This window comes from Lipomyces doorenjongii, assembly GCF_038497915.1.
Source record: "Lipomyces doorenjongii strain NRRL Y-27504 unplaced genomic scaffold V1508scaffold_8, whole genome shotgun sequence".
NCBI lineage: Eukaryota > Fungi > Ascomycota > Lipomycetes > Lipomycetales > Lipomycetaceae > Lipomyces > Lipomyces doorenjongii.
The window spans coordinates 23922-49928 of NW_027118075.1; the positions used below are offsets into that span (position 1 = coordinate 23922).

Sequence of the window (26007 nt, forward strand, 5' to 3'; positions counted from 1 at the left end):
GCATTTAATGAAGTTTTTAGTATTTATCGTGCATTAATTACCCTATGTGGCCAACCATTATTTTCAATGCAATAGTATACATAATTTACATCTTCGCGATCTACATTTTCCGCTTCTTAGCAGGTTGCAACGCGCCTGCGTTCAATTGTTCCAAGAAATCCGGTGGCAGCATTCTCCTGACTGCTTCAGCAGCCTGTTCTTCGAGTTTTCGTTGTTCGCGAGCTTTTGCGAGCGGATTCGGATCCACGGTTGCCCATCGCACGTTCAAAATTTCATTGTGGTCTAGAGATTGATGTGCCATGGCTTCTTTCGCAAATTGGGCATTGGCTTCATTAACATATGTGATGAACCCGACGCCTCGTGAATTGAGAACTCGGACTATTACGATTAGTATGATATCTAAGGTTCATAATTTTGCTGATACGTACTTCGTTCTATATCGCCCCACTCGGCAAAATGTCGGGCCACAACTTCTTCTATATCATCAGAGACGGTAATCCGTCCGACATAGATCGTCCTGTTCTGCCGCATAAAACTGCCAACGCCACCCATATCATCTCTATAGTCAGACCGTTTGTCTCGACCAAAGCAGTCGACATTAGGATTGAATATGTCTGTAATAATAGGTAATCTGTGCAAGTAATTGCAGTTCTTCCCGTTCGGACACAATCCGCGTGCAAAGAATAAGCAAAAATATGACCCGGGAATGTTGTCGGCTTTAGTGTACCCAGCATCCTTTGCAATATTGCATCTTCCTTCTGCCTTTGTTTGCGAAATGTATTTATCCTCCCGATCACCGCCGCTCCATTTGTTATACCAGATATTGAATACAGTGCCGGTCTGCGGTGGCGGCCGCTCGGGAACTTGCGACGGATCCACCTGTGGTCGCGCCGGTCGCGATCGTTTCTTCTTTTTCTTGTCTTTCTTGACTACCGACTTCTCTAAATTCTTGTCGGTATCACCGTCTTTCGTTTCGTTGTCAGTGTTGGCGACTCCAGTTTCGGTGGTGGTGGGATCAATCCCAAGCTCCAAAATATTCACAACTTCCTCGCCTTGGTCGTCGTTGCTCCCATTGCTGCTGTCTTTTTTACGCAGTTGTGAGACTGCAGTCTCGTCCGGCGCCTCGTCTACTTGGAAGACTTGCTCAGGCTCTGGTGATGCCATGTTGTTCACGTAATGACAATATTGGTTGGTTATAAGGCGAATTGGCCAATGTACGACAGTCCGACGATTGGGTTAGGGCAGATGCGAGCCAAATGTTACCCGGATTTAAGTGTGAAACGGCCACGTGCCGGGTGGCGCGTAGACAAATTCGATATGGCAAATACGTAGGTCATTTGTGTCCGGATATGTGGTCCGATAGGAATGAATAAATTTCGGCGCAATTTAAAATGCAGGAAAATGTTGATACGGTTCTGAATTGACAACTGAGTGTAGATGCTCACGGACAGCAAGAAGAAACAGTGCGGGTTTCGTTCGCTCGAGATACGACCAAATTTAGTGCAGATATATGCAGCCAAGCGAGGGTTCCGATTGTGGCATTTTTGCAAGGGAAAGATATCGACAGCAGAAACGAGGGAAAGTTTGGCCACGCTCCGAATTACTACTAGGGGGCAAAACGTAGAGGCAGCCGAGACCGAGATATACATAAATGGATCTACGGAATGCATTGATAGCCATTAAAAGATAGAGTCTCTGACCACCGCAAGCCATCGTGCGGGACAGAATAGAGACATGATAGGCAGCGATATAAAATGGCCGGGAAACGTAAGAGAACGGGGGGAAAAGTCAACTATTGGTAGCGCTGAGTCCCAAGTCGCAAAATTGTGTGTGTGCCCAACAACGTGCCACAAATTTAAAACTAATCCCGCGAGCTCTGCGTCTCATATTTAGTCTGCCGTTCTGTTTTGTAATTTTCTTCGTTTCTAATTTATGGCTTCACAAGTTTTCAGGATTCATACAGCTCGCACCGGCTGCACGAGGATATTACGCTAGCGACCACTATTAACCTGCATATTTCATTCAATAACAATTAGCTACAATACTCAGCATCTCCGGATTGCAACCGTAAAGATTCGAGGAAAAAAAGGTGAGTGATGCACTACAGCTATCACATTCGTCGCCTGATCGATCGTGATCCGTCCGGCCGGATTAATTACCATCGACGATCGCCAACGATTCGTCTCGATCCTCATTCTTATCAATATGCCCGGCCAAATGACGCCATTGTTTCAATTGCGAAGATTGAGACAGCCCAGTCATCTGCTTTCATCGAGCTATTGGGCGGCGCTATATCGATCGTGAATCGGCGAGGTCCCACCTTCGATGGCGAGGGCATTGGCATTGCAACCAAACAACATCTATAAAGGGGTTCGTACCACAGGCATCGCGCACTCCAGGCCATGGACCCTTTTTTGACAGGACGGATCACGATCCCAGACACACCCGCCAAGTTTTCGACTGGCAATTGGCTCGGGTCACTGGAAACTTCAGTCGATCAGATGGTTTGATTTAGTGAGTGGCTGTTGATTAACGATTGACAGTGAATTGAGACGTATCGTCGACACAGACGCGTGAGATTTTAATCAAGGCAGCCCGAGTCGACTCATTTTCCACTCACATAGCACGAGGAGGAATTATAACTATACGGCGGCAAGTTTGAATTGAATAGATTGCACAATGTCATCGATATCGTCCGGATTGGGCAGCGAGTCCTCCCTGTCGCCTCCACCGGATGACATCCACCTTGACGATGCACCTCCGGTGACCAAGAAGCAGAAAAAGCAGTCGACACTGAGCGTTAAGAGGTCCACAGGCGCATCGGCAATTGGTAATGGCAAGCGACCACGTGATGAGGAAGTTTTTGCTGCTGCAGTTGCCAAGTCAACGACCTCGAATCAGTCTGCTAAGAAGCAAAAGCAGATGAAGTTCAGTTCAGTATTAGAGGACGAGTTGATGTCGGAGGATGAAGATGAGGACTTGGACGATGAGGGAGACGACGACATCGTTGTTGCTCCTGGCGAGACAGTCCTCGACGAACCTGAACAAGAACCGGAGCCAGATCTGGCCCTTACCAAGTTCAAAGCTGCTAAGCCGCCAAGGAAAAAATTCATAGTCGAACCGCGAGATCCGAGTAACGTTCCTGAGATTTCGGTGTTGGTTATGTTTAGAGCAAAATTTGCTGAATTGTATGAGGGAGTGCCGGATATGGGACCGCAGGATTTCGAAGAAGGCGTCGTCTCAGAGAAGCCGACGCCCGAAGTTGATGGTTTCATGTGCCGGACTCTGAGTCTTGTTCTGAACAGAAAAAAGTATATCGAGCCAGGTCACTCCAGCCGCGCGATAGAGGAAGCTATGTCTAATCATGGTTCGGCGTATTGGGGACCGCACAACCATAGCGGTCCATTTCAAGGAGGCTATACATTTGTAACCTTGGACTGGGAAGGACGGCTGGAGTTTCTGCTTGCACTGGTGCACTGGAGCTTGATTTCATCAGAAGCAGTGAGAAAGATATTATTAAAAGGATATTCCGGGAATCGGTTGGAGGATGATCGGAATTGCGAGTTGGCTGTGCCCGCGATCGGTATGGACAGTGAGCGGAGGCGTTATTATCTCGTTGAAGGATTAAGTACGACATTTTTGGTTATTGCAGATATGTAAAGATACTAAGACGATGCAGACGATACTCGGTTCCGTTTATTTAGGGAGACTAATCCACGCAAACGCTTAGTGAACTGGACGCCAGTTGCCAGCACACACGACGAATTACAGATATATATTGACGAGCTTAGAAGATCAGACACATCTCGGCACGCCAAGGCTCTGACGGAAAAGCTCGCGGCCGAGTTACCGCGACTCGACGCAGGAGAGCAAAAGAGGAAAAGGCAGACCTATCGAATTCAGCGGAAGCAAATACAGGACGAGACAGCCGCGGTTGCGGCCGAATTTGGAGGCATGTATCGGGGCCGCACTCGTGGCAAGCGAGTTAACTATAATGCTGCGGATGGGGATCAAGAGTTGGAGGAGTATCTTGAGGATGAAGCACAAGGGCGGCGACAGGGACGGAGCTCGACGCGGCGGAGTAGTCCTGCTACAGATACTTCTGCTGTGGTGTATACCACTGCGTCGGGACGTGCTAGTCGACGGCCTGCAATAGGCGCTTTCGATGGCGTGGATCCGGATAAGTTGGACAGGTCTCTATTGAACGGCGCGTATGAAAGCGGGATCGATGAAGCTGAGCAGGCGAGCAATGGAATGCGCAATCGGCGGAAAGCAGCCGCGAAGGCGCGGTATGCAGACGAATATGCGGATGACGAGGATGACGATATGGATTACAATAATGACAAGCAAGGGCAAGGAGATGATGAGTTATCCGAGGAAGAATATAGCGATGACAGAAGGCAACCAGATTTGGGCACGAGGTCGCGGCCCGTAGTGTTGCGATATCGATCTAGAACTAACGACTCGAGTCCTTCTATCAAAGAAGAGGTTCGACTAGATCAAGAAATGGTGGCGGAGGACCTATCATCGCCCTTTCCGATGAGAGCTGCACCATTAAAGAGCATATTAGACGGTTGAGAGTGATGTGACCACGATGCAGTGGTAGAGTGGATAAAGGTCTTTCCTGTTGATTGTTGTCCGTGGCGGACGATGATATGACTACATATTGCAGGCTAATTGTTACATTGTACGATATGTATTTCTTATGTAATAGAAATTTTAGACAAATATTCTTAGGTTGAACGAATTATTTCTGGTGTGTTGCCGTTTAGTCGGTGTTCAACTAATGTGGTCACTCAATCGGATGGTGGCCATCTCTGGAGTGGAATGCGTCGGAAGCATGTTGACTTGTGCCGTTAGCTAACAGGGTCATTGATGATGCCGACAGGACTGGACTATGAACATATAATAATATCAGACTAGGAGAGTCCGGACATCATAATAGTAGCAATTATATTACTGTTCTCACAAATGTGCAAAAAGATTGAAATATAATCGTTGTGACATACGCCAGTATGATCACCGTTGGCCGCGGCTCCTGTAGGGTGTTTGGTGCGTGCCTGAGTATGGGCACGCTTCCGCTGGCAACTCTTCCCTCTTAAGCGGCCGCTCATCGCCAACCACTACCACTTTTTTCCCGACCAGTCCTCAATTTGCCGGCCCATTAACTCCATCCCAAACCATGATGTCTCTCAGAAAGTCCCTTGTGAGACAAGGGTCCAAGTATGTGAACTTTTTGCTACATTTTTTACTTTTTTTCGGACGCAATTGCGCCAACTGGCGGCCGTTTTCTAATGAAACAACACAGGGCTCTTACACATGCGCCGCGACGAGCATTCAGCTCGTCCTCGTCTCGTCTCGACTACTCCGACACCATTAAGAACCTGAGAATCAACTCCGATACCAAAGTTCTCTTCCAAGATAAGTACTGCATTTGTTACTCGGACGTACACCTGGATTTTTCTCCGAGGTGGTACTCGTCGTGCAGGCGGTGTGAACCAAGAAACCAATAGACAGCAATGAGCCCCTGTAATCCAGCTTCGAGTGGCTGCGTATTATATGGTGACACATGAAATGTTGCCGTCATGTTACCGTCGTCGCTATTGCGTCTGCCCCGCCTTCACGATTTGTTGACCTCGGAACATGTTCGACCATCTTCTCATGATACGTTCCAGCAAATTTACAGTCAAGTCCGTACAATAAGAATACTGACAGTTTTCTACGATTTACAGGTAAACAGGGTACTTTCCATGCTACGCAGGCAATAGATTATGGAACAAAGGTATGATAGTTCATCCGATTAGCAACCTTGCAAACATCTAATCGAACCACATTTAGGTCGTTGGCGGAACCAACCCGAAGAAGGCTGGCCAGACTCACTTGGGACTGCCGATTTTTGCCACTGTCGATGAGGCTGTGAAGGAGACTGGTGGTATGCTTGATTGTGCTGAGACTAGTTGAAAAATCAGCTAATCGTATTAGCGACCGCGTCGGCCATTTTCGTTCCGCCTCCCCTTGCCGCTGCCTCGATCGAGGAGGCTATCAAGGCTGAGCTACCGCTGGTCGTTTGCATCACCGAAGGTATCCCACAGTAGGTCCTAGTTTCCGTCGGAGCGACTCTTGAACGAAGTCTAATGGCATCTAGACACGATATGGTCCGAGTTGTAGATATGTTGAAGACACAGAGCAAGACTCGATTGGTGGGTCCTAACTGCCCTGGTATCATGTGAGTTCTATTAATATCTATTTCTTCGCGTTGACAGCATCTGATGATATCAGTGCTCCTGAGCAGTGCAAGATTGGTATCATGCCATCACACATCCACAAGCGCGGGAGAATCGGCATCGTCTCTCGATCGGGAACGCTCACGTACGAGGCTGTCAACCAGACCACCAACGTCGGTCTCGGCCAGAGTCTCGTAATCGGCATCGGTGGTGATCCATTCAGTGGCACGAACTTCATTGATGCCTTGACGGTCTTCCTTGATGACAACGAGACTGATGGAATCATCATGATTGGTGAGATCGGTGGAACGGCAGAGGAGGATGCGGCCGAGTTCTTGAAGGAGTACAATTTGACTCGTGCACAGCCTAAACCTGTGTGCTCCTTCATCGCTGGTGTGTCGGCGCCACCCGGCCGTCGTATGGGACATGCTGGTGCCATTATCTCTGGAGGTAAGGGCGGTGCCAGCTCCAAGATTGCTTCTCTCACTGCTGCTGGTGTTGCCGTCGAGAAGTCGCCTGCTCGTCTAGGCAAGACCTTGTACGAGGAGTTTGTTAAATATGACCTGTAAGTTTCACGTGTTATACGTTACTGATTGGGCCGGCTAACGTAAATCCAGTTTGTAAATGGTTTTCACGACAGTGTCGGATTTCCTATATCGTACGTTGCTCCTTGTTTTGTATAAACTGTGCCACGGTTGTAGCTTCAAAGATCCAAGTTGTGATACACAGGTGTATATTGTTCGTGCTTAAGTCAGTGTTGCCGCAATTTGTGAAGTTGTTAAATTTCATATTTGATACTTTTAGTTTAAATATTTTTGATGATATAGAACATTTTGATATACTAAGTTCAGATAGTCCTGTCTTGCGAACTGGCGGCGTAAGAAAGTAAATCATAAGGGGATGAAATAGCAAAATTGCCATTTGACTACTGCTAAAGCGTAGAGTATGGAGAACCCCTGTGGCTTTATGGAGCGACGGTTTTCATGAATTACAAATTATTAAAATTATATTCCCATTTGACGCAAAACCGACAGAACTTTTCATTTTCCTAATCCTGTAACGTTTATAATTCTTTATATTATTGCACATCTATGCGTTTACCGAATGTCCAGCAGGAAAACCAAAATTTAGCGTTTAGTAGAGCAGCCTAGTCATGATCTTGAATGGCGTCCGCTCGAGCTTCTCGTACAAATCGCGAATATCCGCAGCATCGACCTGCGAGATATCGGCCATTAAATACGCAATATCACCTCTCGAGTCAGAGTACTGTTTGTCGATATTGTGTTCGGCGAAGATCTCGTTGACGGTACGCAGGACACCGGGGACGTTGGAATGGACGTAGAGTACGCGTACGTGGTTTTCCTCCTCGAGCGTGAGCGACCGAAGCGAGACTTCGGGAAAATTAACGGCGCCAATGGTCGCGCCCTCGTTGATGTACCTCACCAGGGCTTGGCCGACCTCGATGCCGATTGCGCTCTGAGCTTCCTCGGTGCTGCCACCGATGTGCGGGGTCAGTATGATGTTCTTCAGCGAGCGGAGTTGCTCCGCCCAGGTGTTGAGCGCGGTGTGGAACGTCGGACCATTCTTTGAGGGTTCGTTCGGATAAACGTCAAGTGCGGCACCGGCGATCTTGCCTGAGTGCATGGCGTTGATGAGAGCGGGGATATCCACTACGGTGCCGCGGGACGCGTTGATAAGATAGCTTCCGTGCTTCATCGCCGCGAACTGTGGCGCGCCGATCAGGTTCTCAGTTTCGGGTAGTGCCGGGATGTGGAGAGTGATGAAATCGGCTTCGGTGAGAAGGTCGTCGAGGGTAGCGACCTGCTTAGCCATACCAAGCGACATGATCGGGATCACGTCGTAGTAGATAACGGACATGCCCATCGACTCTGCCAAGACACTCAACTGCGCGCCAATGTGTCCGTATCCAACAATACCGAGTGTCTTGCCGCGAATCTCCCAGCATCCGGCAGAGACCTTGTTCCATACGCCGTTGTGCATCTCATTAGAGCGATCTGTGAACTGCCTGGCGAGCGCAATGATCTCTCCAATCACGAGCTCAGCAACGCTGCGCGAGTTGGAGAACGGGGAGTTGAAAACTGCGATGCCGTGCTTGGCCGCATATTCGATGTCGACTTGGTTCACACCGATGCAGAAACAGCCGATCACGACGAGATTGCGGGCTTCCGCGAGAACTCTAGAGGTCAGTTTTGTTTTCGAACGGATACCGATCGCGTGGACGTCACTGTTGGCGTTAGTTAACTGCCTGCCTGGTGCGTGTAAGTCAAATTCCAACTAATGCACCTACCGGATCTTCTCAATGAGCTCTTCCTCGTTCAGCGAAGTCTTGTGGAACTCAACCTGATAACCTTGTTGTTTGAGGATGTCGACCGCGGTCTGATTGACGTTCTCAAGCAAAAGGATTTTGATGTCTTCTGTCGCGAACGGCTTCAGGACCTTCGGAGGAGGAAGCTTCATCGACGAGCGCCGGCTCGAAAGTGGGAAGTAGGACTGGGGGGGCGAGCCGGAGAAGTGAGACGGCGACGCGGCTGGGAGGAACGAGGTTTGCGGAGATGTGCTAAGCTTGACAGAGTTATGGAGCCACTGCGAGAGGTCGTTGTTGATGATCTTCGGGGAAGTCATTGTTGTATCGTCTTGTACTGTGTGACTGGGGTTGTGAGTGGTCTAGTGGAAATGGTTGAGTAATATTGAAAAAATACGTTCTTTGGTCTTCCGGGGCAAGTCGAGTCCGCTTTCAAAACTTTCAAAATATCAGTCACTCGCCTCGAACAGAATTGCGCGCAGGTGGCGCAGCAAATAACGCCATTCGTGGCGGTGCATAGTGGCCACCGCGGTTTGGTGGCCGTCTAAATCAAGTGTGCATTCCTGACGGGCAAATTGGATAACCCTAACCTTCTCGTTGCTATAGGTATAGCCAAATATTCTGTCTTGCGCTAAATCCTAAATGCAAGGACCGGATCATCCATCTCGCGCCAAGAGAATATCATATATTGCAAAATATTCTATTAGTTACCCCAGGATACTATGTATTGATGGAAAATTGAATATGCGTATCGCCGACACGTTCATATGCAATCACTACAAATACGATCTCTGCATACTCCCCAGTCAGTAACGGACTGACTTAAATCAATACTAAATCGCGCCTATTTAGTGCGGCAGGCCAGCAACCTCGGATGTTTCCAGACTTGTACGGCACTGTTGATGCGATAAATACCATTTTAGTCTCGTTGCACTACCACCATTACATAATAACTATCAAGCATCAAACAAACCGCTTAGCAAGGAGTGATTCGTCAAAACCAACAAAATAAAACACCATACACAACAAAATATGGTCTTAAACAAAACGGTACATTATTGACAACAAAACACAAACAAAATAAACAACAGAACCGCAGTTATATAGAGACTGTAAATGTCCTATTTAATGAGAAAATGATGGAAAAAATCTAATATTTATGACTGCTTGCACTCAGCAGCCTCCTGCTTTGGCTTCGCGTCTCCTTCCTCATCCGAATCATCTTCGTCATCATCTTCCTCATCGTCGTCATCTTCGTCTTCGTAGTCCTCCAGGTCGTCTGGATCTAATTCGTCAAGCTCGTCGTAGTCCAAGGCTTCCCCAGTATACCAGTCAACCGCTCGTGGGATAAGCTTCTCTTTGATCTCCTCACCAAGTTGGTAGTCAAGTTGTAATCTCTCCTCCAGATCCTCCGGAATTTCGTCTTCGTCGTCATCGTCCTCAGGAGCAACTGGAGGGCTGAAGAAGTTAAAAAAGCTCTCGATCGGAATAAGCTTCTCAACAGTACGGGTGGCTTTGGTGTCTGCATATTTCAGTCAATATATATGTCTCATATTTCCACAACCTTTACCTACGCTTATTTCGCTGTTTCTTCTTCTCGACTCGGACAGTCAAGTTCTTGCCATCTTTCCACTCAATTTTGTCTCCAAGTGCGTGGTCGTAGATATAATCGCCATCAAAGGTGGTCTCGTCTTGGTAGAAATAAGTCTTGGTGATAACCTTGTTGCTGAAGAACTCATTCTCAGCAAACTCGAACATCAGCTTGAAACCAGGCTGCTCAATGAATTCGACTCGAATATCGGACAAATACTTCAATGCTTCATCGTCTTTTTCGGTGATGGTTTCCGCCAGAGCAGGTACGTTCTTGATCGCAGTCAGCCAGAACTCGGGAACGCCCTTGGCGTCCTTAGGGATTGGAGACTCCTGCCCTTCCTCATCCTCTTCCACTTCTTTCTTTAGGACTTCTTCATTTTCATCCTCATCCTTGCCAGCGGCAATCTCGTCTTCAGTGGGCTCGACATCGCCAGCCACTATCTTCGCACGTCGCTCATACAATGGCTTGTACTTCTCCGCGTACTTCTTCTCAAGCTCGAGGATCTCTTTTCGGAACTCGGACTCAAGAGTAGCGTGTTCCTTCTGCAGCCCCTTGAGGCCACTAATCCTCTGCTTGACTGGCCCCGGAAGGGACTCAATGTAGCCGGACGAACGTCCAACAAGAGTACCGAGCTTACCCTCGATCATCGAGATCAGCGCAGGGTTGTTGGCAAGTCCGGCGACAGCAGCTTTATCTGGTAGAAGCATAAGTATTGATTCACAATCTCAAAAAAGACAATTCCAGCAAATATCAAAGGATGGAGCCAGCAGGCAATTTATTTGAAAGTGAGTATGATTTGCGCGACGTTGTGGGTAACCCGTTGAGACCGAAGTTGTACCGCTCCCAACAAAGCAGGGTACGAATGCGCGCTCCAACAAACGATCATCCGAACGCCGCGCTCGAACCGTTGCTAACCTCCGGAAAATCCAAGACATTCCGAGAGTATAGAACCCGCTTGAAACCCCGGCGATTTTATTTAATACTAAACAACATTCCAGATGACCTGTGGTCGACGCTTCCGGTGATGAGACGTAAAATCTTTCAGACTCGCCCAGTTCGCACGCAATCGCCGCTCACAACATTGCCTGCACACCCGACAAATCCAGCGCATTTGAACTGCAGAATATGCACATAAATACAAAAAAATACGTACCCTCTTCCTGGATGGTGGAGACGCTCGGCTCGGTTGCACGGGAGGCGATGTAGGTGTTCGACGCGGGAGTGTTCTGAGGGGTCGGAGCCGCGTTGGCGAGATCGCCGACGCGCCTGTTTCTGATCGGCTCAGCCATTGTTATAGTGTGAGGTCGAAGCAGGAGCTGAATGCACGTAAAACTAAAGAAAATCAGAACCTGATAGTCGGGATCGTGGAGGTATAGATCAGTCGACGAGAGAAGGAGGCGATGGAGGCAAAAAAAAGCCTGTTGTGAAGATTGTTGGGATTGTCCAATTGAATTGTGTTGTCTTGGGGCATCACTTGAGAGAACGCAGCAATGAAGGCCGTGCATGGACCGGCGCCATAGGCACCAGAACAGTGCCTTGACTTTTGTCCGGGTAACTCACGCGTTGCTTTTCAATGCCAGAAAGTAGGTTGCCCTTCGTGCCAGTTAACGCGACGTCTGTGGCATGTACACCGAGTTGTGGTGTTTGTGGGGTTGTAACTGCGTAGCTTGGACCGCAACGCGTCTACCAAGCGAATCGCCGCGCGTTGGTGGCGGCGCACCTGCTCTCTCTGAAAGACGATTGCGCTGTATCCGCATAGGCATTGTGCAACTATGCTCACAATTATGGTGCCACAGGACCAAAAGTAAGATTGTCTAATGCAGTCACTAGCATTGAACTGCGGTGGCCCCTGGCCGTGGACGGCAACCCAGAACAGAGTTAGGAACTGCTCGCTTGGTGCCCCTTTCAGCAGCACCTGCATTTCATACAACGGTGCGAACAGACACAACGCGTCTCGCCTAACTGTTTGCTCTTCTCCCGTGTCTGTTCTGTTTGGATCCTCCTTAACAAACATTACTGTGGTTGTTGTCGGGCCCCCCCGTCCTCATCGGCCTGCCTCTCTTCTCTATCCTCTACCGTTCTTTTCCCAATATATCTACTGTCCTTGCCGTGAGGGCGACTATTTCTCCTAGCCATGGTCTCCCATTTCGAAGTCGGAACGTATGTATAATATATTCCCGTCGTGATGATTCCTGTTATTCTGGACAAGGGATCTCGTCTCGGACCAAAATGCCAATGACAGTCGACAATTTTTGGAGCTGCAATCGCAATGAACGCCTGCTAACCCGTTTGTTGATAGGAAATGCTGGCAACCGGACGAACTGGAGGGTTGGGTCCAGGCTGAAGTCACTTCCAAAACTGTCGAAGGCGGTAAGGTCACGCTTGAGCTTACTCTCGAAAATGGAATTGTAAGTCGGTTTGTTAGTAACTGTCTTTGTACGAGGCCATGACTGACATCCGGTTATTGCAGACCAATAATGTCACATGCTCCGAAGAGGATTTCGAAGACGAGAATTCTCCCAGCTTACCTCCACTCTGCAATCCTCCAATTCTCGAGGCAAATGAGGATTTGACAAACTTATCGTATCTAAACGAGCCTGCTGGTATGTTCAACTTTTGCCAATATTAGTGATCAGTCCTCATTCCGACAACTTGTAGTCATGCACGCAATTCGCATGCGATACCAGCAACTCAGCATTTACACTTACAGTGGTATCGTTCTGATAGCAACAAATCCCTTCCAACGAGTGGATACCCTATACTCGCCAGACATCATCCAGATGTACTCAGGAAAACGCCGAGGCGAGCTGGAGCCACATTTGTTTGCCATTGCTGAAGATGCTTACAGGTATTTTCGCGTCTCACGTTTACCTTTGCCATCTACATCTTCTAATCATTGCGTAGATGCATGATTCGGGACAACAAGAATCAGACAATCGTCGTGTCTGGGGAGAGTGGTGCCGGAAAGACCGTCAGCGCCAAGTTCATAATGCGATATTTCGCGACCGTGGAGGATGTCGACAAGCCTCGGAGCCGAAAAGGCGGCAAGCCCGACAGCTTGAGTCAGACTGAGGAACAGATTTTGGCGACAAATCCAATTATGGAAGCGTTCGGTAACGCGAAGACGACTCGAAACGACAATTCCTCACGATTTGGAAAATATATTGAAATCTTGTTTGACTCGAATCCCGATATAGTTGGTGCAAAAATTCGTACCTATCTTTTGGAACGGTCGCGACTGGTGTTCCAGCCCGCTACCGAGCGAAATTATCATATTTTCTATCAGTTATGTGCTGGTGCAACTGATGAAGAACGGGAAGCACTAGGATTACTCCCAGTGGAAGAGTTCCAGTACATGAACCAAGGTGGCGATGCTGTGATTCCCAATTTCGATGATGCTGAAGAATTCCGGCTGACCAGAAACGCACTTACCACAATCGGCATTGACAGCGAGACCCAAACAAAGATTTTCCAGATTTTGGCCGCGTTGCTACATATCGGTAATATCAGTATCACAGCTGGGCGAACCGATTCAAATTTGTCATCAACCGAGCCGTCTCTCGTCCGGGTTTGCGACCTTCTCGGCATCGACTCGTTTTCGTTTGCGAAGTGGGTCACTAAAAAGCAGATCATAACCCGCAGCGAGAAAATTGTCACAAACCTGAACTATAAGCAAGCAATAGTCGTCCGTGATTCAGTCTCTAAATTCATTTACTCCGCCTTGTTTGACTGGCTTGTAGCCATCATTAACCGAAGCTTGGCCCCGCCTGAGATCGAGCAAGCCGCCAAATCCTTTATCGGCGTTCTCGATATCTACGGTTTCGAGCATTTCCAGAAAAATTCTTTTGAGCAGTTCTGTATCAATTATGCAAACGAGAAACTTCAGCAGGAGTTCAACCAGCATGTTTTCAAGCTTGAGCAGGATGAGTACGTACGTGAAGAGATTGAGTGGACATTCATTGAGTTCTCCGACAATCAGCCCTGCATTGATCTCATTGAAGCGCGTATCGGTATCCTATCCCTCTTGGACGAAGAATCCCGCCTTCCTTCAGGATCAGACGACTCCTGGATTCAGAAGCTATATACAAATTTTGATGTTGAGAAGCACAAAACATACTTCAAGAAGCCTCGATTTGGCAAGACTGCCTTTACTGTTCATCATTATGCTATGGATGTTACTTACGATTCAGAGGGATTCATTGAGAAAAACAGAGACGCTGTTCCAGACGAACATATGGAAGTTCTTATGGCATCTAAAAACGAATTTTTAAAGGAAGTGCTGAAGACATCCATCGATGTGGCCAAAGCAGAGCCTCCACAACCGGCTGTAAAGCAAGCTCCAGGGAAGCGACTTGGCACAGCGTCTAATCGCAAGCCGACCCTTGGTGGCATTTTCAAAGGCTCCCTTATAGAGCTTATGAGCACAATTAATTCCACCAATGTTCACTATATTCGATGTATCAAACCGAATGAGGCAAAAGAGGCATGGAAATTCGAAGGACCTATGGTTTTAAACCAATTGCGTGCGTGCGGTGTTTTGGAGACCATCAGGATCAGCTGTGAAGGTTTCCCGACTCGTTGGACATTTGAGGAGTTTGTCAGCCGATACTATATGCTTGTGAACTCTTCATATTGGGAGAAACCAATCCAGGAAATGGCGGATGCTATCTTGTCTAAGGCTATTACGCAGCCGAATCGGTACCAGCTCGGTAAAACTAAGATTTTTTTCCGAGCCGGTATGTTGGCGTATCTTGAGAATCTGCGATCTCAGCGTTTGAACGAGTGCGCAGTCTTGTTGCAGAAGAATCTTAAGAAACTGTATTATCGGAACAGATATCTCGAGATCCGGCGGTCCATGATCGCGTTGCAGGCCGCTATCCGTGGATATTTGGCGCGGCGCAGGGTCGAGAAGATTCGACTCACCGCGGCTGCGACGAAGGTCCAGACCGCATGGCGTTCATACTCTGCGCGGAAGTCGTTTCTCGAAACTCGTCGCGCGGTCGTCAAGACACAAGCTGTTTTGCGTGGATATCTCGTGCGTAAGAGCTTGCTTAAAGGCCAACAACAACGTGCAGCGATTATGATTCAAAATACCTTCCGAGGATACCTTGCGCGCAAGTCATACAAAGATTCTGTTCACAAAGTTGTTATTGTACAGAGCTTGTATCGACGACGGCAGGCTCGGAAGGAGCTCCTTGCGCTCAAAACTGAGGCACGGTCCATTAATCACTTCAAGGAAGTGTCCTACAGACTGGAGAACAAAGTTGTGGAGCTCACACAGATACTTGCGACGCGGACACAGGAGAACAAAAAGTTGGTCTCACAGATCGAACATATGGAGCAGCAATTGTCGTCGTGGCAGCAGAAGCACAATGAACTCCAAGAGTACGTCAAGGAGCTTGAGACCGAGGCCGGAACTGTTAACGACCAGATGAAGCGTGCACAGGTCCTCGAAACGAAGCTGGAAGATATGACCGAGAAATACAGTCTGGCCATTACTAAATTCCAGAATCAAGAACTCGAGACCGAGGAAATCCGAAAGTCGTTATCTACTAAGACTGTCGAGCTTGGGGAGGCATTACAGGCGGCCAAGAAGGAGAGAGTGGATACTGAGTTATCATTAAATGAGGAGATTCAGAGGCTGAAGGATGAAATTCAGCGTCTTGCTTCTCGTGGTCCAGCCAATGGGTACATGAATGGTGATAGTCAAATACACGGCATCGCGAACGGTATGATATCACTCCAAGGCGGCAAGAGCAGCAGGACACTTAAGCGACACAGTGTCAACACGCCTGTTAAGGATACTGAGGTTGGCCTTCTAACTCCGAAGAACTTTAATCCGCGTCCGGCATCTTTGGCGTCGGCACCGGTTGTGTCTCCTGGATATTTTGCTGCATTCGGGGACTCTGAGAAAGACCACTTCTTCCAGCCTGCTAACATTGATAATGAGATTGAGACCATTCTGGATAGGCTGGAGGACATTCAGCTTGAAGTTGTCAAAGGTCTCATTCAGACGCTGGTTATTCCCCATCCATCAGGTCAGAATCCTATGACCTCCAACGAGGTTTTGTTCCCTGCGCATATCATCAATCTCGTCACGTCTGAGATGTGGAGATTGGGCTTTGTCAAGGAATCTGAGCTATTGCTTGCCCTTGCTATGCAGACGATCCAGGAACAGGTGATGTCCTATGAAGGCGAAGAAATCATCATGCCCGGCACTTTCTGGCTGTCTAATGTTCACGAGATGTTGTCATTTGTGTGCCTGGCTGAGTTGAACATTGTCGAGAACGAACAGACAACTAACATGGATCCTCTCGAGTTCCAAGAGTATGAGCGACTTGTCGGAATGGTCAAGCACGATCTCGAGAACCTTGAGTTCAACATTTATCACACCTGGATGAAGGAGCTGAAAAAAATTCTTCACAAGATGATTGTTCCCGCGGTTATCGAGTCACAGTCACTTCCTGGATTCGTCACTAATGAGGGAAGCCGATTCTTGAGCAAGGTTTTGGGGACTTCGGGACCAAGCTACACCATGGATGATTTGTTGAACTTCCTGAACAGAATCCATAAGGCTATGAAGGTGTACTATTTAGAGGAGGAGGTCGTCCGACAGGTCGTCATGGAGCTCTTGAAGCTTGTTGGTGTCACGGCTTTCAACGATCTTCTGTCCCGCAGAAACTTTTTGTCCTGGAAGCGTGGTCTACAGATTAGCTACAACATCACGCGTATTGAGGAATGGTGCAAGAGCAATGACGTGCCGGAAGGTACACTCAAGCTGGAGCACTTGATGCAAGCAACTAAGTTGTTGCAACTGAAGAAGTCAACGGTCAACGACATTGAGATTATCTACGACATTTGCTGGACCTTGACTGCGTCACAGATTCAGAAGCTTATTAGTCAGTACCAGGTTGCAGACTACGAGGCACCAATTAGTTCGGAGATTCTCAAGGTGATTGCAAAGAAGGCGATTATTTCTGATCAGGATGTGCTCTTGCTTGAGCAGGTGCCATTGGACGACAGCGGGCCATTTGAAATTGCTCTGCCACGGCAGATGACGGTTTTAGAGACATACATGCCAGGATGTAAGTTTCTCCATGTTTCTGCATAAAACGTTACTCTGATATTTGCAGGGCTACAAGTACCAAATCTTCGACGACTTACCGAACTAACGGCCAATAATTCGAGGAATTAGAATAGAATATGGTAGATTCTTATAAATTATTTTGAGACGCTAATACATTCTTATATGTTAATTGCTCTGCGAGATAAAATTGTTTTTGGCGTTCGTAAAACTTTATTTTGATGGATTATACGATATGAATTAAAGTTGTATAAATTTTCTATGTGGTTCTTCTATACATATGGTTTTTTGTGTTTGGTTGGTTTTATTTTGTTTGTCTTCTGTTATATTGTATGCTCTTTCTTGCCTCATGTATATTTGATTGTATTTCTTCACCTGTATGAACAATTCATGGCAGATAGACGAGATATTTGATTTTTATCTTATGATTGATGAAGATAATGATATGTAGTGATTTCCGTTGTCAGTTTGGCTCATGATAATGTGTCCCTTCGCATAATTTACATATTACAGCACAAATATGTCTATAAATCTCAATACCACGTTAATATGTCATCCTTAGAGACTGTATATCGGAGCGGCAGAGCTATCCCCATCAAATATGACCCAATTCTGAATTGGCTGTTCCCGCTGTCCGAGATAATTCAATATGTCTTGCGCCAAAACTCCGCCCAAGATCGCGGCAATTGGTGATAGTTCGGTACCGATATTACGTGCGAATGACGCTGTAAATCCAGGTGATACAATACCGACAGGTAAGCCGAAATCGCGGCACGCGCCGACTACAAGGTGGTGAAAGTCCGCCAGATCAGTTTCATTTGTTGGCTTCTGGGATCCTGTACCTTTATGGAAATTCCACATTGCTAAATACCATCAGCTTCACTCCCACATTTCGAATTCAAATGCAAATCTGTTGACCTTTAATTGCAGGCAACACTGGGGATATTTTCAATAAACTTCGTGGTCGCAGTTTGCTGAGATTGTCGGATTGTAAGGATGCTGAAAGTGGTTTATAAGTTTCCTGCTTCGTGACGATTTCTTTAAGTTTGGGACCTTCCTTCTTGACGACGACGTCGATTATCGACCTGCTAGCTGATTCTGGACCAAGTTTGACTGATATGTTCGATTTTTCACGTTCACTAGAAATCAATTGAGTTTCCAGAGACTTGCATTGGTGCATAGTAATGGAGCTTACATTGAAAAGGTGTGCTTAATGAGATCGGCGAAAATGTAACCATATAGACCAATTGACGCCCCGGCATAAAATGGCTTGGAGTTCTGTCGACACATGTCGTTGATGGATATCTAGAGCCCAGTCAGGCGCTAAACTGATTGTTTCTAGAGTATGCAACACACCAGATCGTCGACCTCCAGTTCAGTTGCTACAGTAATGTCAAAATTGGCATAGTATTCGACTGTCTTTTCCTTGAAATTAGAAGCATCGGCTGAAACGACAGTTCGAGGATTGAGCTTCTGTAGCCGTGCAGCTGAGGCCTCGGCTTTCTGCATGTCATTCAGTAATTAGCAACTGACTTCATAACGTAGTTAAACACACAGTATCTTACATTCGATCCGATGTCTGACTCCTCCAGTAAAAACTGGCCACCAAGGTCCAAGGGACTAACGGTTTGGCTGTCGAGCACAGTGAGTGATCCAATTCCAGCCAAGACGATATTCTTCGCAACTTCGTTTGATAATGCGCCAGTGTTGACAAGCAGGACATTGGCAGCTCGCATACTGTATCGTCGTCAATAATAAGTCATTTGAGAGCAGCTGACACTGGCAAAGCAAGTGACTGTACCGTGCCTGGGCTGCGATACCCCATAGTCGGATCTGTCGATCGTATAACGCAATCTCCTCTGTTGGTAGTTAGCAAGTGGCATCTGTCAGCAGACTGCTCGTGCAATATCACTAACCAGCAGATATCAATTTTTCTTCCGTCATGATGAAGCTTCTGGTCGAGCAATATTATTCGACCGGCTTTGACGCGGCGAAACTTGGACCCAAAACCGTAGCGTAAATACAGTCTCGAGCTGCGTACTTCGTGTCATAAGAAGTGTCCTCGTTGGATTAGGGCTTATCGTTTGGGACTTAATGAGCCTTTGGACCTAGTGCAAGGAAGGCCGTGATCCGACAGCCATCCTCAGCAGCAATCATTTACAGTCTCCACGACGGCTAAATAATCCAGATACTCAGACCAGTGTATACGGTTGAGGAACAAGTACATATGAGCGGCGAGCCCACGGCGCCGAACTTGCAGGAAGCGGCAGCCGACGAGGCAGGCGAACCAGCCATCCCATTCTCTGGTAGCAGCACTCGGTCACCGCTTATCCCGCTAAATGCATATTACTCGGCCTCTGCTTCACACAATGTGCCCGTCCAGACGTCTTCAGTCAGGTATGCTATATTTGCTCAAGCCACGTGCAATCGGGAATTGACGATGGTGTAGGGACACCGACTATCCAGGACACGAGCTAGCCGCCGATGCTGCCGTTTACAACGCAAATAGTTTCGGCGGTAGAATTGCGAGCACCACCGGTGCTGACCCTAGTACTGCTAGTGCTATTACGTCGTCTTTGAGGTCATCTACACCGGGACTGTCTTCCGATCTGCAATCATCTACCCACCAAAGCCTTGAGCGGCTTAGGCGAATACTTCAACACAACTCGACTCTACCGCGGATATTCTATCGAGAACAATACTCAGAATCCGGTGACGATTCTAGACAGTCGTCATCTCGAAGTCAGGTGCAACCTGCGTCGTCGGACGGAAGGTGGCACACGAACGGCATTACAGGCAGCATGAATCCAATGCTGCTACAGAATCGGCGAGATGCCGTCAATACAAGCACACGTCCTTCTAATCTGCCGTCAGACGCCGGACCTTCGAATCCGGAAACGAGACTATTGATTCCTCAGCCTACGATTTCATCGTCATCATTACTATCACTGGGTCAGCCGTCAAGCACATACCCATACACGCGGAGTCCGTTGCGACGTTCGAACACAATTCGTAGAAGAGTCAACCCCTACCTTGAGAATGTGGCCAAGCGACAAAGGAAAGATGACTCATTGTGCCAATCAATGTCGGAGAAACCCATGCAGTTGGATTTGAAGATGGTGTATTGTGATGGTGGGTGGCATGGAGATGACTATTTACCTGGGAAGTGAGTGACTCTGTAATGTGATATCGTATCGTGGTATCTGTCACTGACATCTGGCTAGCGTCTTGTCTCTTACGAACTCGGTGTATTGCACGCAAAAACCGAAATGTAACATGATCCTGCGGCATAAGTCGGGCAAACCTTTCACCTTGCATTCGATAACTATAAAGGCTCCGACTACTGGCTTCACTTGCCCAGTTCAACAAGGACTGATATTTGTGTCCATGAATAAGGATGATATGTTACCGCGGACAAAGTATCATGATCAGCAAATCGATAACATGGCTCTGTCGATGCCAGTCTCAATGACAGCCGAGTACTCGGCAATGCGATTGCCACAGTCCAGCCAGTTCGGAAGTACCCAGGCTGGGGAGCACCCGTCCTCATCATTTGAGTCATTGCTAGAAGACTATTGGACTCACTCAAGTTTCATGGGTCCGCCTCAACCCGTGAACCTTACAGACGACGACGAAAGCTACGAAGTAGACCATTACGACGATGATGAGGAGCAGGCAGTTGATTATGGTTCTACCTCAGACAACGCGTTAGATTCGTTCTTGGTCGAAGGGTCGCCACCTCCTGGTCACTATTCAAGTCTTCGATCGAGCCGATACCGTAGAGGACCGCTCGCAGAGTTTAGAGCGCGTTCAAGATATAATTTCTTGGGAACCAGGCCAGTACATGGTCTAGGATCTCGGTACTTCAGAAGTCAGAACGGACAATTACGGGATGTTAGGATTATTAATACAGACAACATTGCGCCTCCTCCAGATTTAATGTCGAACGACGTGGCTAACTCTACGCCGACTGTCGGTTGGAGCACGCAGTCCATTGCAAACGGTTCCGGTTCGAGCAATACAGCTGCAGATGGGAAGGATGGTGACGATAGAGCAACAACCTCTCTTCCACATACAGATTCACTAATTTTGGAACCCGTTGCCAAGTTCAAGATCCCGGATAATCGATCAAAGTGCACTATTACCTTTGATTCTCCATTGTACGTAACAGAGAGTGGGCTACATGCCACATTACTGATGTAACGTATAGATCTGCAAAATACGTGTATATAAAGTTTTACAGCTCGGATCCGGCGCGCAATATCGACATTCAAGGTGTCTATATAAACGGCTTCATTGGGCCACGTTGTTTCCCTAAGATGTCACTACGATAAAGGTTTCTTTATTTGCGCATATATGGTAGGCTTGAGCTCATTTTCTGGGATTGACTGCAATTGGTTCTGGCGCGGGGTACCTTTCATTTGCTTGTAAAATTGTCTGGTGTGATTTGTCAGTGGATGGATTTTCAACACTTACAGACAGATAACTTGTTGGTGTTTCTGTGTTACTCGGTTATGAGACAGAAAATAACCTTATGTATATAGGCATCTCATTTCGTTATCTTTCTCACCTTGTTCACCAACACAAATGTGATTCGATAATTTAGTTCTATGTAAATATAATGACTATCACTACAATACATAATTAATGCATCATACAACTACTGAAATATACATATATACAAGGCTGCGGCTGTCATTATCTTCTCCGTTCATCTCGCTCCCGTCTATCAGTTTGGCGATGTCTCCTACTCCTGCCACGAGCACTTGGTTGCGACAGTTTATCTTCCCGCTCGAATCGGTCTTCAGCTTCGCGTTTTTCTCCACCTCGATCATTCCTATTGCGATTCTGATTCCCACGGTCTGTAGAAGGGCTGCGTGCTTTCAACCTCCGACCCAACTCCTCGTGTCCACCCCATACTCTGGCAGATCTCGGACGATCCCTTCCCGCATTTTCACGTTGCCGCTCTCGCTCAGCCCGCTCCCGAGCGCGGTCGTTGTCAAGGATGTCTTGTTCGTTCTTACGTCCAAGTTCGCGTGGCTCCTCGCGTTCCCTTCCACGCACTCGGCTTCTCCCATAGTATTCTCTATCGCGATTCTCTCTTCCGCGGCTATCTCTGTCTCTCACACTCTCTCTGTCTCTGTTTCTATCTCTCTCGTCTCTGCCCCGGTCTCTGTCACGGGGCCTGTCACTAGGTCTCTCCCTGTCCCTTTCCCTATCCCTGTCTCTGTCCCTATCTCTGTCTCTGTCCCTATCTCTGTCCCTGTCTCCGTTCCTGTCTCTGTCCCTATTTCGATCTCTGGCTCGTTCTCCGACTCCATCTCTCTCTTTGGTTCTGTCTCTGTCTCCGTTTCCGTCCTCGTCTCTTGCTCGGCCTGCATCTCTGCCACGCACATCACTATTACGGTCCTGCCGTCTGGGCTCATCTCTCAGTCGCATCTCACGGGAAGATAATCCACGAGAAGACTTCGGAGAAGGTCGTCGCCCACCATCATCTAGTCGTCGCTTGCCGTCATCGGCCTCACGTGTCTCATACTTGCGAGCTCGCTCCCGCTCAGGCGCTCGCTTTTCCTCCTCTTCTCGGCGCCGTTTGCGATTCGAGATTGCAGATGTGACCGTCTCCGGGCGAAAAATAACCCTCGTATTCGAAATCTCCTCGCTATATGCCGCCGGAATTGCCTTTGTCTGTTCTTTTACCGACTCTAATGCCATTTCGGGAGCGGGTGCTGCGTATTGGCCTGCGTAACCGAGATATTCGTCTTCGTCGATGTCGTCACCAATATCGATACCTATGTCGTTGTATTCGACCTCCTTAGGCTCGGCCTCCGCTACTGGTTTCTCGAGCTCAGATTTGGTTAGTTGAGATGCTGATCGTTTGTCCGAGACAATTGAAGAAGATCGGGATTGAGACCGCGAGCGAGAATAACCAGAAGCTGAACGTGATCTAGGTCTCAAGCTGGACACGAACGGAGATCGGGTTCTAGACCGGGAACGATAAGGCGAACGAGATCTTGATATAGACCCGGACTTGGACCTGGACCTGGACCTGGAATAAGAATAAGACCGACTGCGGGATGAGTATGAACGAGATCTAGATCGCGAGACGGACGAGGAATGTGAGTGAGGCGATCGTGACTTGGATCGGGGTCTAGAAGAAGAAGGGGATGCTGCGCGGGAGACACTTCGCGATCGAGACTTTAGTCTGCCCCCATTGGAGTCTGTGACGTCAGGACGCTCGGGTTTCATAACGACAGATGGCACCACTACGTCCCTTGAAGCACTCTGAAAGGCTCTTTCGGCCTCCTCGTCCTTGTATTCGTCTCCAGTAGCAAGAACCTTCACTTCGCTGCATAGAGATTAGCACGTATGTATTCCATTCAATCTGCCCGGGGCATACCTGGATTGTCGCCAAAATCTCGTTGCTTCGTCCGAATTGCGATCATTGCTTCCTGATCCACTGGAAGCACTGCCACGAATACTGAATGATCGAGGGTTGACGTCGTTTCCGACAGTCGAGTCCTCGAACCTGTGATTTCGGTAGCCAGCTCGATCTCGATAATCACGAAACTGGCCGTGCATAGGATAACTATCTGCTGGCCCTCCATAGCGGTGTCGAGCTTGCCTTTCACGGAAGCTGCGAGGCGCCGTCGGAGCGTGGAGAAGTTCTACAGGAATATCTGCAACCTTAGAAGGTGGCGCTTTCGTGCTATCCAAAGTTTGTGGGAGGACCGACGATTCTTTGGAAGATTCTTGACGTTCAGAAGAGTTCGCATCTGCAGCCAATTCACCACCAGTATTCATCGCTGTTTCCATGGACGGCGCCTGTGGCTCCGCTTGAGTCAGTTCAATCGCAGAAGACGAGTTTCCATATCTGCTGTACGGAATCCATTTCCTCTCTTCCCATTGTCTCTCTTCGTCGCCTGCGGCAACTACAACTGCACTCGTGTCATAGTCATTGCTGTACCGATTGCCATATTGGTGACGATTACTATAGTACCTGTTATATCCACCTCGTTCGCGGCCGCGATATCCGTATCGATCACGATTATTGTAATATTGGTTTTGATAATATCCGCCCTGCTGGCCGCCCATTGCAGGATTTTCCATACCGTTCATATTGTTATTATTCGCCATAGTCGTCATTCCCATTCCCGAACTTTGAATTTTCCCCCGCTCCGGTGACGCGGACGAACCCATAAGCTCACCCGAGATCTCGACGTCGGAGTCAAAATGCTGCTGCTGCATATTCCGGTTCTGTCGCACGAAGGGTTGTTGCTGGTTCCAGTATCCGAAATTACCGTTAGGATTCGTAGGTTGATTCACGGCGTAGCCTTTTTACGAATAAAAGAGTTATTAATTGAACCACAGAAGAAAAAGTCCACAACAAAAATGAGAAAAATGAAGTAGATGTGAATATCGTCGCCATTCTGTTAGGGATTGACAAGCTAAGTCGATGAAAGGACGCAACAATGGCGATAGACAATACAAGTTCTTGCGTGACGTAAAGACAGAAAACAGTAACCACCTAGCGATAAAGGAACAAATCCAAATAAGTTTCATACCATTATTGTTATTACCACCTGTCATAGCGTTCGTTCCCATGCTATTCCAACCTCCCTGCATTCCCATTCCCGTAAAGCTTCCAGTAAAGCCCATTGCTGGCATGGCCGGCATCATTCCCATCGCTCCACTCATAAATCCACTACCATCAGCGTCTTTGAAGACGGTTGTAGCCGGTGCACCGTCAGGCACATTCTATTGCTCTGGCGTCAATTCTGCTTTGTGAGGAAAGACAGTTGTGCATTCGACATACCTGCGGAAATCCTGTGGGAACTGATATTGAAGGAGCGGGAGAAGCATTCGATCCTTGACTCGGAGCAGCGGAAGATGCTCTGTCGTTGTCATTACTAGCATTTTCAACGTTAACCTTGACCGAATCGGTAGCTTCTTGCTGCTGTGCTTGTAAAACCGCATGCTGCGCTGCATCCTTTTGCTTCTTTTCATTTTTTGCTATGGCGTCGCGAGCTCGCTTCTCTGCATGTTTTAAGAAAACATTGATTGTCGTGCGTAAGGACATATTGTCCACACAGTCTGAATCTGTTAGCGGATCGTGCTCACATATCGGGCAAGCTTCAGGAAGCTTTTTCCGGCCTTAATTCAATATCAGTTATCATTTCGAAGCACATCCCAATCCATTTTAAACAACATACATGATCCACAAATATTAGACTCGCAGCATGTCAGCTTCGCGGCATCTCGCGCAAGCTGCTTACATATACAGCATTTTAATCGCTCTGGGATCCTGTGGCTCGCGTTAGCATATTCTCACCCTTTAATCTGTGACCGGCGTATTTTGGTATCACAATATAAATAAACGCGTACGTGAGCGACATGCCGCTGATGCTAGTCCCTGGTGATGCTGTGTCAACGGTAGCCATGCCATAAGCTGAATGACCTAAAGTGATGGGATCACACTATAGCGCCCTCAATTGCACGAGACAGGCAGTGTATGCTGTCCTTAGTCAAATGTAAATCGGATTGCGAATCTTAGAATGACGGTCAAAATTATATTGGTAGTTTCACTTGATGAATCAATTGGTTGTGTGAAGTAGTAGTCCTCGCGAATCGAACTTATGGTCTTAACCATACTGTTTTGATGTATACGGTTTCATTCGCATATGTTTTGTCAACTATATTTATTGTGAGACCCGATGCTGCACGTGACCACGATGGAGGGCATACATGTGGCCTCTTCTCGTTCAAAGCGAGAATTTAACTACGA

General features: G+C 47.8%; 9 protein-coding genes across 9 annotated transcripts; 4 read left to right on the top strand and 5 right to left on the bottom strand.

Moving 5' to 3' along the window:
- Positions 1 to 15: 15 nt before the first annotated feature.
- Positions 16 to 1187, bottom strand: V1508DRAFT_381852 (uncharacterized protein). The gene is made up of 2 exons (XM_066937708.1): positions 429 to 1187; positions 16 to 378 (listed from the first exon to the last, which is right to left on the bottom strand). Exons 1-2 carry the CDS (start codon positions 1162 to 1164, stop codon positions 101 to 103), a joined length of 1014 nt encoding a protein of 337 aa, XP_066797657.1. The 5' UTR covers positions 1165 to 1187; the 3' UTR covers positions 16 to 100.
- Positions 1188 to 2955: 1768 nt separating this feature from the next.
- V1508DRAFT_350361 (uncharacterized protein) lies at positions 2956 to 4578 on the top strand (the record flags this gene model as incomplete). The annotated part of the gene is made up of 2 exons (XM_066936783.1): positions 2956 to 3628; positions 3680 to 4578. 2 exons carry the CDS (start codon positions 2956 to 2958, stop codon positions 4576 to 4578), a joined length of 1572 nt encoding a protein of 523 aa, XP_066797658.1.
- Positions 4579 to 5519: 941 nt separating this feature from the next.
- On the top strand, positions 5520 to 6793 carry V1508DRAFT_402589 (succinyl-CoA synthetase-like protein; the record flags this gene model as incomplete). Its single annotated transcript, XM_066938495.1, has 6 exons — positions 5520 to 5562; positions 5676 to 5782; positions 5839 to 5932; positions 5983 to 6091; positions 6146 to 6226; positions 6280 to 6793. 6 exons carry the CDS (start codon positions 5520 to 5522, stop codon positions 6791 to 6793), a joined length of 948 nt encoding a protein of 315 aa, XP_066797659.1.
- Positions 6794 to 7074: 281 nt separating this feature from the next.
- On the bottom strand, positions 7075 to 8960 carry V1508DRAFT_381860 (uncharacterized protein). Its single transcript, XM_066937709.1, has 2 exons — positions 8533 to 8960; positions 7075 to 8469 (listed from the first exon to the last, which is right to left on the bottom strand). The coding sequence occupies exons 1-2, from the start codon at positions 8865 to 8867 to the stop codon at positions 7359 to 7361; spliced, it is 1446 nt and encodes a 481-aa protein (XP_066797660.1). The 5' UTR covers positions 8868 to 8960; the 3' UTR covers positions 7075 to 7358.
- Positions 8961 to 9237: 277 nt separating this feature from the next.
- On the bottom strand, positions 9238 to 11430 carry V1508DRAFT_381862 (uncharacterized protein; the record flags this gene model as incomplete). The annotated part of the gene is made up of 3 exons (XM_066937710.1): positions 9238 to 10069; positions 10122 to 10835; positions 11259 to 11430. The coding sequence occupies 3 exons, from the start codon at positions 11428 to 11430 to the stop codon at positions 9705 to 9707; spliced, it is 1251 nt and encodes a 416-aa protein (XP_066797661.1). The 3' UTR covers positions 9238 to 9704.
- Positions 11431 to 12087: 657 nt separating this feature from the next.
- V1508DRAFT_437590 (P-loop containing nucleoside triphosphate hydrolase protein) lies at positions 12088 to 17603 on the top strand. The gene is made up of 6 exons (XM_066942145.1): positions 12088 to 12301; positions 12441 to 12549; positions 12612 to 12744; positions 12800 to 12989; positions 13046 to 17226; positions 17275 to 17603. The coding sequence occupies exons 1-6, from the start codon at positions 12276 to 12278 to the stop codon at positions 17334 to 17336; spliced, it is 4701 nt and encodes a 1566-aa protein (XP_066797662.1). The 5' UTR covers positions 12088 to 12275; the 3' UTR covers positions 17337 to 17603.
- On the bottom strand, positions 17460 to 19426 carry V1508DRAFT_381870 (uncharacterized protein). The gene is made up of 7 exons (XM_066937711.1): positions 19142 to 19426; positions 19027 to 19084; positions 18791 to 18962; positions 18582 to 18728; positions 18421 to 18530; positions 18144 to 18364; positions 17460 to 18088 (listed from the first exon to the last, which is right to left on the bottom strand). The coding sequence occupies exons 1-7, from the start codon at positions 19167 to 19169 to the stop codon at positions 17784 to 17786; spliced, it is 1041 nt and encodes a 346-aa protein (XP_066797663.1). The 5' UTR covers positions 19170 to 19426; the 3' UTR covers positions 17460 to 17783.
- On the top strand, positions 19343 to 21888 carry V1508DRAFT_454101 (uncharacterized protein). The gene is made up of 4 exons (XM_066942567.1): positions 19343 to 19622; positions 19675 to 20391; positions 20450 to 21385; positions 21436 to 21888. Exons 1-4 carry the CDS (start codon positions 19453 to 19455, stop codon positions 21557 to 21559), a joined length of 1947 nt encoding a protein of 648 aa, XP_066797664.1. The 5' UTR covers positions 19343 to 19452; the 3' UTR covers positions 21560 to 21888.
- Positions 21889 to 21923: 35 nt separating this feature from the next.
- V1508DRAFT_454102 (uncharacterized protein) lies at positions 21924 to 25816 on the bottom strand (the record flags this gene model as incomplete). Its single annotated transcript, XM_066942568.1, has 7 exons — positions 25608 to 25816; positions 25436 to 25527; positions 25039 to 25376; positions 24788 to 24980; positions 23623 to 24556; positions 22751 to 23571; positions 21924 to 22720 (listed from the first exon to the last, which is right to left on the bottom strand). Exons 1-7 carry the CDS (start codon positions 25661 to 25663, stop codon positions 21924 to 21926), a joined length of 3231 nt encoding a protein of 1076 aa, XP_066797665.1. The 5' UTR covers positions 25664 to 25816.
- Between the last annotated feature and the right edge of the window lie 191 nt (positions 25817 to 26007).